At 47.1% G+C, this 13,963-nt stretch overlaps 1 protein-coding gene across 2 annotated transcripts in view; it reads right to left on the reverse strand.

Annotated features, from left to right (window-relative positions):
- The window catches only part of RGS6 (regulator of G protein signaling 6), a 275,173-nt gene that overhangs the window by 27,874 nt on the left and 233,336 nt on the right, over positions 1 to 13,963 (reverse strand). The window contains exons 19-20 of one of the 2 annotated variants that reach the window (XM_072038829.1): positions 11,617 to 11,751; positions 11,195 to 11,381 (exon numbers count right to left, since the gene is read on the reverse strand). In XM_072038829.1, coding sequence (XP_071894930.1) covers positions 11,195 to 11,381; positions 11,617 to 11,751 — 322 coding nt within the window. The remainder of the gene's footprint in view (positions 1 to 11,194; positions 11,382 to 11,616; positions 11,752 to 13,963) is intronic. The other variant, XM_072038830.1, reaches the window with a different exon arrangement.

Consider the following 13,963-nt stretch of genomic DNA (forward strand, 5'->3'; position numbering starts at 1 on the left):
AAACCACAAGCCAACTTCTCAGGTGAGGCCACTCCATGAAGAAGAGGAGTGCTGCACGCCACATCCCTAGGTAACCGCTATGAAGGATTTCTCTGCTTTTCACATCGGGGAACCACTGAGCAGCACTGCTACCTTTCAGCCATTCTCCAATGATATAATCAAACAGGGAATAGCTATTGCTAGGCTTTGAATGCTAAGGAAGAAAGAAGGCCAGGCACAGGGGAAGGGAGGGACACGTACAGCTTCAGATGCAAACTTTCCTGCTTAATCACAAGAATTCAAAGGGCTGGCTTTGAGAGGCTCTGGGCTGGAGGCACAAATGAGGCACCGATCATTTGTTTTATAGCACTGCATTTCTGAAGCACCTAGTGGAAATCCGAGCCACTTGCTCAGGTCAGCAGAGACTGCTTACCAATAAGCAAAGGACAGCTTACACTGCTGCAGCCAAACTCCCCGCTGAGACTGCACCATGAAGGTTCCTGCTGAAACTGTGGCCGCAGTATGCGTCCAGCTGCCACACAGTCAGCCTAGCTGCAGGACAGGGAAACCCTGCTGACCGGGATGTTTATTTTCATCTTTATCCTTCCTCTACTCTCCATCACCAAGCTGTTTTCTGTTACACCTGCTGGAATCCAAAACTTCCTAGGAGGTGGTGGATCTAGGATGATCCTCATGGGCTCCTTCCAGCTCCGATGTTCCAAGAATTTACGGCTAGCACTGAGCAGCTCCTCATTTCTTAAATGCACTGAAAGCCACCAGAGGTCTAGCAACTGAGGATAATCTTTTGAGACAGCCTGAGCAACGGGCATATTAGCAGAGGTGCGTGCACGGATTTAGCTGCCCTGTGCAACTTTTGCAAATTGGCTTGTCCCCATGCATCACAGATTTTTAATTCACTCGGGATCGCTGCAACCCACTGGTCTCTCACTTCCTAATTTACCGAGCAGCTGCTTTTGTTTCTTCATTTTATCACACGGTGAAGAGGGAGCATCACTTCACCAAAGACTGCAGCCAGCATTTCCAAGGACTGCACTTGATATGCATGCATGCTCCTTGACATACCTGCGGCTGCTGGCAAGAAATGTCAGCTTCCTATCCGTATGCTGAGAGAACTCTGCATTTTATAAACTTGCTTATTATAGGGGAATGAGCTCATTATTATTGACTCCCTGAATACACAAAGCAAATTGACTATTTGTGTAATTTTTAACAACGCAGCTGCAGCTCTGGACATCGCAGTCTGTTGCACTGCGAGCAGTCTGGCCAGAATTATCGCTCTGACATTTCTTTGTGAGTGCCATGGGAAGCTGCTATGCCACATGTGCACAGCAGAAGGAGAAGCATTTCACCTCGGAAGCACGGCAGCTCCCAGCCATTTCTGGGTACCACTTCCCAGGCAGAGCTCAGAGTCCCAGCTCTAGCCTTCAGACAGCCCTCCTTATGGGAGTTGTGCTGAAATTAAAAAATACATAACATCTTCTAACAAAAATTGCCTAAGTGATCTATTAAACCATTAAACAAGGTAGCACCCTGCTTTTAAAACCCAATAAAGGGTGGAAAAAAAATCTTTAAAGATTGGTCCAGGAGTCCACAGGCCCCACACACCCCACTGCTCTCCCCTGCAGCCCTGCCAGCTCTCAGTGGTGCTTCCCTGGTCCTGAGCCAAGATGCCAGGGGTGATGGGGTCTGTGTGCATCTCCTTGTTAGAAAAAGGCAGAGCCATCTGGTGCCTCGTGCACCTGAACCACATCTCGTCTGTGGGGGGAAGAAGCAGGCACAGGGGCTGAGGGCTGTGCAGCTGCACCAAAGCTGCTCTCTGTCCTTAGTCTTGTACAATGGGAGCTACACTTCGGAGAACACAGCTGTCCCACTTGCCATCACCACCGCAGGATATAAAGGAGGACAAACAGCAAATTTTAAAGGGGAAAAGGCTGTGACTTCTGTGAATTAGATAGCAAAGGAACCATAAAGGTAAAGCACAGCAAATTTATTTTCTACTGTTTTAAGTAGAACCAAGAAGAAATCCCACCTCAGCTCCAGCTGAAGCACAGGGAAATAAAGCCAGATAAGCTCCAGCAGCATCTCTTGGTTTGTTTCCATTCACAAGCCCTATATTTGGAAGGAGATGAAGGACAAGCTCTGTAAATTTTCTTGACAAAAGGGGAATGGGAGGGGGGGGATAAAAAAAAAAAAAAAAAAAAGAAGAAGAAGAAAGTTTGCAATCCAGACGGGAATGTGGGAGGTGGCTGAGATAGCAGAAACCATCCCAAAGCTGCACCTGCTTCAAATCAATGTGCTGCAACGTGATCCCAGGGCTCTCCCCCTCTGCAGTCAAAGCGCAGTGACCCTGAGGAGGACGGGGTGGCAGCCAAGCAGGACCTTGGGAAGATCCAAGAAATATGTGGGAAAAACCTGAACAACAAAATATCAGCAGAAAGTGGCTCTCCCAAAGCACCTGGCAGACCTCAGGACGCCTGTTGTCTGCTATGAACATTTCTTTTCAGCCCAATATCTTGGTTCTTTCCTTGGAAACGTGCATGAGACAAGAGCTGTGTTGGTGGTTAAACATCTCCATTTCTAATCTCACCTCTGTCTTACGCACTGCCATTCTGGGACAGGTCTGAAACATTTTGGGGGTTGTGAAGGCCAGGCACAACACGCCCTTTGCACACCAGCTGCGTTCCAGCAAGTCCTTACATTTTAACTTGCTGATAGAAAGTTCTCCCTTTTTGTGCCTGAGCACAGCTGTAAGCTTTAGATGTTGAGGGGGAAGGGGGAAGAGGAGGAAATCACCAGTTCTTTGCTTGTTTCAAGCCCAGGCTTCTTATTTAGCACATTTTTAGCCCATTCTAGGGGAATTACACTGCAGCTAGATAGCTGCTGAGAGTCACTCGAGCCCCATGGCCCTACTTTGCCCTTCACAAACTGGTCAGGAGCTGCCTCGCTGCTCTCTCCCACTCACATCTTCTGGATTGGATTGGCACGTCCCTCACCCTGCCACCAAGATCTGGCATTAAATGAGTCAGGGCTTTTTTGGAGACCTCTTTGTAGTGCAAGCAGGCAAACACGGCAGCTGGCTACAAGGCAGCTACAAGGCAGGTTTGCAGCACATCAGACAAATCCATTCAAAGAAAAGCCCCAAAGCAATGTAAAGCAGTAGACTAAACAAATAAATATACAACAGCAAACCATAATGAATGTTCTACCTGCGCGCTGGGCACTGGGGGAGAATTTTCTGCAAATTCACACATGAGAGAGCAGAGCCTCAGTGAATGCCTTGTGGCCTTCGCTGGAAGGGTGACAGCAGATGCCAGCTGAGACCTGCCTGGGGTTTGTTTGCCAAAGGGATGCCTCCGCTGCACGCAGAGGATGCAGGAAGGAGAAAGCAGGGAGATGCTGTTCTGAGCACGCAAAGTGTGACTGCTGCACCTCAAATTAGGCTTGGCAGCAGCCTAATGCCTTTTGGCCAGCCCCTCTGCCCTACACGGACACATCTGTGGCAGGTCAAATCCTGTGCCCCAGCACCAGCACACGTGCTGCATGCAGCACAACCCCTAGCCAAGGGCTGGACGAGACGTACCCTATTCGCTCTGCCATACTTTTCCCAGCCTGTCCTTGGGACCCCCCATCACAGCACCACCAGGATCTTCCAAAAGGTCTATGCCAAAGCACAGCAAAGCAAAGCAAAGCAGCCTCTTGCTTTGGAGCAGTTACCTGTACCATTTCCAAACAGCTTTTAGAAGGAATTCTGATCAGTTGCCATTCAGCCTAACTGCTGGTGCCAAAACATCCTTTGGAGAAAGTGGAAAAAACCCCACCATATTGACATTGGAATTCAAAGCAGCTGGTAGCAGGCACCGCTGAGGCAAGGCATGCAGCACCCAGCAGAGAAAAGATGTTCATAGTTAGCCTCACTGAACCCAGTGGGAAAACACCAGTGAGGGGAGGAGATGGGGAAACATTGGGATTTTACCCCAATTCCCCTTACATCTCCAAATCCCCACTAAAAGCACCTCTGCGTCTGCTTACTGTGGTCCCTGCGCTTAGGATTTTACTCTTCCCAGTGATTCTGCACTGCCTTTTTTGAGCTGTCTGCCTGCATAAACCAGTGGTACCTAGCAGTACTGCCACCTAGCACGGCTAGTGGGGAACGAGTGCTCTTGCTGCTGCTGGAGCGCTGGACTTGCCTGATTTATAGTTTAGGAAAGAAATGTTTCAGGTTGGTAAATGACACATAAGGGTCTTGGCCTAAGTGTGAATTGCTCTGGAAAATTTGAGCAATATCTTTTTGTCCACTCTCGAGTTATTTAAGTGACAAAATTATTTACACTCACAGTTCTAGCTGGTGCATTTTCTTCACACTCAACCAAGTTGTTTTTACTACTACAGAAAAAAAAAGATGAATAATTATACCATAATATAGACTAACCTCCCTGCTAAACTAAAAAGCATAAAACCTCTTTTCAGACCACAAATGAAATTACACCAGGCTGAAGGCACAGTAACATAAGAAAGAGCTTTAGCAGGAGAAATCACTGTAAGCAATGAGAGCTCATTTTGAGTAATACACAGAAATCCTTTGTTTAGCCCTGTAGATACAGAGTTGGAAACCTAATGTAAATCTCTCTTGTGAAAATGCATTGATAAAAGTAACACATCAATTTAGCCCCGGCTCCTCTGGAAATGGCTGAGACAAGTGGTTTGCTTCATACCTTCGGAGGTACCAACGGGACTGCAGGGCTGCCGGGGGGGTGGCAGCAGACGCACTGCAGAAGCCTACAGAAGCAAAGCCCAGCTGAACGCTGTGCGGTTTAGGGGTCAGCTTGGTACTGCAGGAGGATTTAGTCCTAAATATAGCAAGGGCTATCCTGGGAGACCAGAGCGGGCTGTCGGGAGCCTAACGCCATATGAGCAGCTTTAGGTTTTGAGAACAATGATCGTGGCTAAGAGGCTGATTCTCACAATGTGGGCCAAATCCTGGCTACTGGCAGAAAGCCCAAGTGAACAGGTTTTGCCTGGGAGGAGGGAACAAGCTCATGTAACATTTGGAAGACTGGCATCTCTTTTCCAAACAATACAGGATCGAGGAGACACAGCGACAAAGATGGCTTTTTGCACTCCTGTACATGCTGCAGTACAGCCAGGAGATGGAATTACTCAACTTTTTGGCTAAGACATTTGTGAAGCTGTTTGCAGCTTCCCCTTTCTGATTCCTCTGGGGAAAATTCCGCCACAAAGTTGACTTCTGCCCTGGGTAGGGATACGCAGTATCCCTGCCACAACAGAAATTAAACTGAGGTGATCTATGCCCACTAGGAGATGGTGACAGCAGGATGCAGCCTTACAGAAGCAAGCAGCATCCAGCTTCTGAGTGAAGGTGCTGATGCTGAGGTAGGTGCGACCAGCCCTGGTGACAAAGAGAATACATCCTGGACACAAAGCCAGCCTTCCAAATCTCACAACCATTTTGTCTGTAGGGTAGCTACTGTTGTATCACCTTGGACAAGCCTTTAAATGATTGAGCTCCAGCTCTTTGTCCATGCTACAAATACATATCAAAACCTTGCATCTGTTTGCCAATTAACTCCATCCATACCTGCTGTGGTCTGAGAAGGGGAGAAGTGAAATGCACTGCTGATAAATCTCCCCAGGGATTTTTTTTTAAATTAGAAGGACGAACACTTTAAGAGATAACAAGCCTTAGAAAAATTAGAGACTGTGGCGTTCCAGCAGCACATGGGTTTGGCAGGTGTGGAACTGAGCTATCTGTAGGACTTCTCACCCACTGTGCACACTAACGGGACTTGTTGTTTGCCGGTGGAGAGCGATGCGGTTGCAAGCATTTTGCTCACTGCCTGAGAAGCAGAATAGTGTCGGCTACTTCCTGAGTCTCACACAAGCAGGAAATTCCCTTGCTCTGCAAGAAATGGTCATTTCTTGCAGTCCAGAAGCACAGTGCACATTAATGGCACAGGGGTCCCAGAGAACCAGACTCTGAGTGCTGAATACAATTTTAAGCGAGCTAGAGGCTTTCCCATGGCATCCATTTAAAGGCAGTCTTTGGTGTTAGGAGATGTCTGACAAAGGCTGCACGTTAGGACATTTTTTTTTCATACCACATGACCACTAAAGCACAAATGAAAATGAAAAGAAAGAATAAAAGAGGTACTTTGCGATGCATGGTGTGTATATACATTTAGGAAAAAGTCTCAGTAAAGTAGGAACACTGAATACCTGCTCCTATATTGACCTCTGCTTTGAGTCTTTTATTTCCTGCTTTGTGCAGCATCAGGCACACCAGCAAAACCCTCCACGATCGCTTTCCTATTTTTGTTGCAGGCACCTAATTGCTCTTATGGGTGTACTTGTGGGGCTCTTCGTTTCAGATTCAGTTTCGTTGCAGGTTGTTCTGGGAAATCCACAAAGAAAAGAACTTGCATTCTTGTTTGGACGTGTGACAAGCGAACAGCAACAGTGATGCACTGGCTGCTGAGGCCTCAGCCCCAAGCACACACCAAGCCCTGGGACTCGCAATCTTAAGATGGCTCAGAGGAGGGCAAAAGGCCAAATTAAGCCACAAAGCTGGCCAGAGCAGAGGCCCAGTGCATGGTAGCACAACCCAGTGCAAGACTCAGGTCAAAGTCATCCTGCTGGGACACATGAATGAGCATCATGCAAAGCTATCAGCTCACGGGGAGGCACAGGACACCTGACCACACTGCAGCTTTGTGCCCACACCACAGCAGCCCTTTTAATTCCCTGCAGCACAAGCACCAGGTCGCTAAGTAGCACTGGCTCTACTGGACTCAAGACATCTGTCAAAGCTGGACACCTGGGTCTGCCCCACATCCCCTCCTGGCTGCCTTCCTGCCAAGCAGAGCTGCTTGGAGCTGCCTCCGTTTGCCATCCTGAGACACCTTCCTTTACAGACGTGCAGGTAACCAGAGTGACTAGGTGAAACTTCAAGAAAATACCACTGACATTTCCCCAAGTTCTCACACAAAAGGTAATACAGATGCACACAATGAATGATTATTTTCGTGTTGTCTTTCCATGCTGGGAGTTTGCTCAAGACCTACAAAAAGAGTTCTGTATGCTCAGTGAGTAGGCACCATGCATGTGCTGCTGTACATGTATATGCTTGCTTTTACATCCTGTACATGCTTGAAAACAAACCTTAGTCGGTGGAAGAAAGGTCACCCCTCATTTTGCCTTCTTAGAGAATGACATTCCACTTCCAAGAGATCCTTGCTCTCACTTGGAGTTCGTTTTTAAATTCAAGTGTCCTGTCACCTCACATCAACACTCACAGCGCCTTGATAAGACCAGAATGAAACCTGAGGACCGACTGCTGACAAATCCTGCAAGGGCTCATCGACCTGTTACAGCCCAGGACAACCGGACCACCACCTGGGGATGCTGAGAGCACAAACTGGGCCCAGATCTGGGCCAGCTACATTTCTGGTTTGAGCAGCTCATAATTTGGCATTATGGTCTAAATCTGCTCTGGAATTAGCCAAGGATCTGCATAGTACAGTCAAAATCCCTAACTGAGCCTGGATTAGAACTGAATTTCCCTGAATCATCTTCACAGAAAACATAGCCGATCAGTTCAGGTAGAGGAACATCAATCTAAAACATTATTTCATTTATTAAAGAAGAAAAATAAACAAAGCAGGTAGAAAAATTATTGCAAAGACAACTACGTGGCTTACCTTATTCTAGTATGCCTGGCTGTGATGCCCCTACAAGCAAACATCAATATTGGGCAACAGGACACATCCCTGCAATACTAGCTCACAGTACCAAGGTCTATGGGACTGATGGGACTGAGGCAGGGATTAAAGACATTCTAAAAGCAGAAAAATATTTCAGGAGAGGGGAGGAAAAACTGTTAAAAAATTAATATGTGGTACAGATAAGCTGTAATCATCATACAGCTCTGGTTTCCCATGTTAAAGATGAATTAGTTGGTCTGTCAGCAGCTCCATCAGCCGAAAGAGGCCATTTGGATGGAGCTGAGCCTGTTTACTTTCCAAAGCTGGCTGTGCCTGCTTCATATTGCAGGTCCCCACATGGGCTGCACAGCGATGCTGATAACTCCCTGGGGAGCTCCAGTCCTGCTAAGTAGTTCAATGTTTAATTGAACTGACCTTTCCCGACAGTGCCCCATGTATTAAAAGCTGCTTCACTCCCAAGTGAAAATGGTTTGATAATCATAATATTTTACTCAGTGGACAGTTGTTTAAGAGCAGAAAATAATCAGCTCAATGACTAGGCTCTCCTCTGGAGGGGCCCAGCACCCAAATGACAGAAGGTGCTGCAGGTGAAGGTAGCTGGCAGAGCCAGCAGCAGGAGCAGTGCTGCTGGAGGATGAGGAGTGTGTGAGGGGCTGTGTGGCCAGGGGGGCTGGCACAGCTCATGGGGGCACAGGGGTGGCAAGGCCAGCAGGAGAAAGTGGCTCTGGGCAAGCAGAGCGGTGCAGGGCTGCAGGGCACAGCAGCAGCAAGGGACACCAAACAGGGCAGATCTCATACCCTGAGATGGGGAAAGGGAAAAACGTGTGCTGCTGTGATTTTCAGTGTCACTTTTTTGACTATAGACACCATTTGCCTTCAGAGCTTGAGTGGCCTAAAGATGAAGAGATTTCACGTGAGAGGCATGTTTGTCCGGAGCCCCCTTTCTCCCCGTTTCCTTCAGGTTGTCTTACCAGATTTATCTCTACTGCCTTCTGTGTTGGCCTTCATGGATGTACAGCATCTGGGAGAGCTCTCTGGGGCTGGGAGCCAAGGTTGTGCAAAGCAGCCCATCCTTGCAGACTGTTAAACACCTGATAACAGATGATGCTTTGCTTTGCTTTCAACTTAGAGCTATAAGGCAGTTACTAGCCTGAAGAATACTGTGCTCTGCTGCACATTCCCCTTCCCAGTGTGTTCGTTCTCAATCCCTTTTATATACAACTGGCATTTTGTGAGTCTCCCAGGTCAGCGTAAGGGCTACGGTGCAACATCACTTTGTCCTATTTTTCCACTGCAGGAGCTGCAATTTCCTTTCTCAGGAAAAGCCAACCCTTTTCTTTCCTCTTAGTCTTCGTGTCTCAGAGTTGCAGGCATTTAAGGAATGTGCTGTTCAGTAAACTAATTTTTTCTTGTCCTTTATTCACAAGGACATTTGTGTTGTTTTCCTCTTTTTGCTAAAGCTACACAGGACAGGGACAACACTCATATTTTCCCTCCCACAGAGGGTTGTTTTGACTGGTTGTGTCTGGTTGAATCCCTAGGAATGTGGGATGTGTGCGAGCTCCCATGGGCTCCTGGTGCCAGCGTGCCGAGATAAGGCAGCTGGGCTACCACCAGCTGCAGACTCGTGAGACAGCGGAGTCCTCGAGGCAGTGGGGCTGACCTGGGGGACACACCAGAAGGACACCTGAGAGACTTAGGAGGACCTACATGGGCTGCCACAAAGAGAATGTGCACTAGGAAATTTGGCAATGTCCATTTTGTCTCTGCTTTTGTTAGCCTTAGATATCCAGTCAAGCAATCAGAAACACCTTGCTTGGCCTTTGTGGAGCTACCAGAGTCCACTGCGATGCACAAGCAGGTGAACCAAGCTCACCTTCCACCTTCACCAGCTATCCTATTGTGGCAGACACTGTCTCTGAGACAATCACAGCTGGGCCTGAAGGTCTATCTTTGCTTTGTATTTGTTTCCACGAACCCAAAGAGATGAGTTGAAGACATCAGTCAGCATAAAAATCCTCTGAAATAAAATTAACCCAAGGAGCTAAAATTGCAGTTGAACTGCAAGAGCTCTGGCGTGATTTCATCAACTCCCCTTTGAATGGCAATTACATTGTGAACAGATAGGTTCAAGCCTAAATCCTCAGTGTCTTCTTCTGATTAAATACTCATTGCCTAAACATCCATCTTATTCTCAGTACTTCTTCTTATCTATTTAATCAATTCCCCCATTATTCACCTATCTTCTTTAGTCTGCATTTTACCGTTTTTTTTTTTTTTTTCAGGTAATGTAAATTTACAGGAGTTCTAGTTCACTACAACAGCAAGCAAAAACAAAAACAAAATAAAAACCCCACAACATCTTAGCCAGAATGTGTTTATACTCCTGTGTTTCTCAGCTTTAAAAAGAACATTTACGTTGTCTGATATTCACAGGGGATTGCCTTGAGACTCTGCGTACATTCCTTCTACACGGGCCCCAAGGAGCAGGATTGCATTCAGGAAAATATAGTATTTGTTGCTGGTTTGAAAAATTCATTACCTAACCTTGTATAAATGGTCCTCAACATCTCCCCTGAGACAGAAATATTTTGTTAGTGGAGTATTTTGAAGAACTGCCTTTGAATGAAAATTTAAAGAAAATATAAGATCAAGGATTCTTTTCATTTGTTGTTGGTTTTACTACATGCTTTTGATAAAGAATATTTTAAGGAGAATATCTTATAATTGTGTCTCTAGTAATATTTGCCAAATGATCCCTTCTTCCTTTGTCCATTTTTAGCCTTTATAAAATGACATTTTCACTTTTTCAGAAGGTTGTGCAGCTTTATCCTGGCTTGTAAAAGTTTTTCACAGATTATCTGTTTTCCTAAAGGCATTTTCTGTATACAGTTTATCTGTAAAATTTCCCTGATAAATCTAGGGCCCTTAGGAGGGAAGGATTAAGCTCACTGCATTGCTTACTGTCCTATCATTATTCTAAGGCATTGTCTGCCAGACAAGTTTCTAGTCGTGTTGGAGTGAGATGCTGCATTTGGGGTTTGGCTGGGGAGATACAATTAGTTATAAAGGAATAAATGATAGAACAAGAGTATTAATCAGCATTTTGATATGATATCAACCATTCTGTAAATATGACAGACTGTTGTGACAGGGAGTAGAGAGCCCAACTGAACTTTATAGCACTCTTTCATCTTTGCTTTCTTTGAGACATGGCTCCAGCTCACTGCGCCTTGCAGACTTGTAAATTTTCTGTTCCCAGAGGAGCATTACCCTGTTATAACTGATAGATTCAAAGAAAATATCATTTGCCCAGCTTGAATAGATATCCTCAAAGTCACTTCCAACTGTGCCTCTCCTTTTTCTTACAAGTGAGCAGTGACAATGTGATAGTGGAATATCACGGTAAAACTGAGAGTTTTATTAGCAGTAGTTCTGTACAATCAAAAACAAACCTGTGCATCTTCATATGTGTATCTCCCTGGGTCTTTGACATTTTGGCTTGTTTTCTCATAGCTGTGGGAATCCAGGTTGATAGCACTCTGGGCCCCAGGAGCTAGGAACTCTTGCCAGATTTCCTCCACTCTGGTGGTCACATCCTGTAGAGGTTGTTTTTTCAGATCTTGGACAGCCAACCAAAACCTGTAATGGACAAAAATTGAAAGTGGAGAGAAAAGACAAAGGGAGATATAAGTAAGACTGTGGATAAGCCCAGGCAGAGTCCAAAATGACAAAGCCTAACCCAGTATCTAGCTGAATTCACAGAAGACTCTCCCTTTAGCATGATTTCAGGGGAAGGTGTGATAGACTTTACACCAAACCATTATAACGTGGCAAAGATCAGAAAAGTGACTTTAAGAAGTGATACATTTCTTATTCAAACCATTCCTGCAGAAGTGTGACATTAGGCACACAAACAGGAAACCTCCGGAGCTCATGCAGCTGGAGTGGGCTCTGCCTCCTGCCGCCCCACTGCAATCTGCTGGTAATTTCTGCCTGCAGGATCTGTCGTCTGGCAGGGATGCAAAATGCAGAACAAACTTAATATTCATATCATTTCCAGGGTGAAGTAGCACTGGCACTTAAAGAAATCTTTTGTTTTGTTTGAGATTTGTAAACTGACCTGCATTCAGATGGATGCCACAGGAAGAGATGAAAATAGAACCCAGTTATGCCCATGCCATTGCCCTCTGTAGGAAGATCCAAGGTTGCTGCTTGTTCAGGGCATCTGAACGTGTTGCACAACCTTGAAAAACCCATGTCCCCCACTTGTCATTAGGGGAGACTACTAAGCCAGCTGAACTTTTAACTGAAAGCCTATTTTCCCATCCCAAATTATATAATGGTGCCAGCCTGCTATCACTGAGGCAAATGCTGGTAGTAGGACAAGACGACCTCTCCTAAAGCAAAACCCTCCTGGCAATGAGGACGGCTGGAAGAGCCAGCAGCCTGGTGGCTCCTGTGCTCTTTCGGTCTCCTGATCAGCTGCCGGCAGGGTTTCCTGGTGCTCTGTGTAACTGCCACGGAAACACGGGTACGTGTTTAGCCTCATCCCATACCTGCTATACATACAAAGTGCCTGTTTAGGGAAAAAACAACAACAAAAAACCACAACTGATGACATGAATACTGCATACAAGGCCAGGCTGAGTCCTCCTTGCCCAGCCCCTGCTCCAGCCCTGCCGGGCAGCTGTGTGGTGGGGGCAAGGATGCTCGCAACACCCACACCCCTGCTGCTGTCAGACCAGCCCTGTCCTGTGCACTCCCCCTGTCACTGCCGTCCCTCTCTGTCACCCAGGCGAGGTACTTAATTCACCCCGGAGCACGTGATGTCCTGCCTCGCTACACCTTATTATTTGAACACGGTGACACCCCCAGCTATCACATGCTCACTAAGAGTGGCGCTCACAGTGAAAATCTGACACCGTACGCGGCTGTCTTTCCATTACAAATATTTTACCGTTCAATTTCAGATGTGAGGGTAACAAGCGAACACAGAAAAGGCATGGAGAAGAAAGATGCTAATCAACCCAGAGTAGCTGGGACATTTCAGACAAACACTTGGCTAGACGGAAAATTTTCTGCTGGCGTATCTTCTGCCCTGGGAGCCTGGGAGGCGGGCAGGCAAAGCATGCTTGTGGGAGAAGTGGGCGCGCCGCGAGGTGACAGCTTGCCAGCACAGGAGCACCATCCATTTTAATAACCACTTGGCTCAATCTGAAAACCACCCAACCAAACCAACCTGACGCTAACAAGAACGAGCTCTTCCTACTGCAAGCAATTGTGAATTCGTGCCCAAGGCTGGATGGCCTCTTCAAGGCAAAGGGGAGTTTTGTCTCGGTAAAAATTTCAAAGCTGCTCACTAGAGCTGGTATCTGGAAATCAAGGAACATCAAAGAGGGGTACCCAGCCCCACAGCCACAACTCCCAGGCAAATTCTCTGCCAGGAGAAACCACCCCAAACCCAATCATAAGCTGGGCTTCCATAGAGATTTCTAGAGCATTTTCAAGGGAGCGATGGGTATTTCTGCCCGGGAAGGATGTAGACACACCAACAGCTGCCCTGGAATTTGTGTTCAAAGTGCAAATGCACTCCCTCGGTCAATCCTGCAAATCTGGGGGCACAAGCCTAGCCCCACGCCCATGAGCTAGCAGTAGAAGATACCACACTAGCTCCTCCTTTCCCCTGGAAGGTGCCGGGGCTGATCTGCAGCAGTCACCCTGTGCAGGGGAGGGGGAAGATGCCCACCCGCATCCTCTCTGCAGGTGTCCTGGGGAGAACAGGACCAGCACGAGGTGTGTGCGCTGAGGGGAAGGCAGCATTGATCCCAGGCTCTCTGCCCTTTACACAGCAGCACATTAGAGCTGGAGAAGGCTGGCAATAAGGCATTCCAAACCGTTGTCAGAGGCACAAAGCATTCTAGCCTCATCCAGCATGTAATTAAGCTGCTGTCACTTGCAGGAGATTTCCTGTAATGGTGCTTTACCCCGTGCAGCCTCCTTAAGGCACAGAGAGCTCCTGAACCTCCTGCCTGCTCTGCCTCTCCGTGGGGTGCTGCGGGGGTGCTCCATCGCTGTGGGCAGTTTGCAGATGGCCCTTGGCGAAAAGACGGCTGGGGAAGCACCGGGGCTGCTCCCGAGGTACGGTGCAAAACAAAAATGAATTTTAAAACCTGATAAGACACAAAATATGGATGACTCTGGAGACTGGGGAGAGACTGTCA

Source organism: Anas platyrhynchos, chromosome 5, assembly GCF_047663525.1.
Source record: "Anas platyrhynchos isolate ZD024472 breed Pekin duck chromosome 5, IASCAAS_PekinDuck_T2T, whole genome shotgun sequence".
Lineage (NCBI taxonomy): Eukaryota > Metazoa > Chordata > Aves > Anseriformes > Anatidae > Anas > Anas platyrhynchos.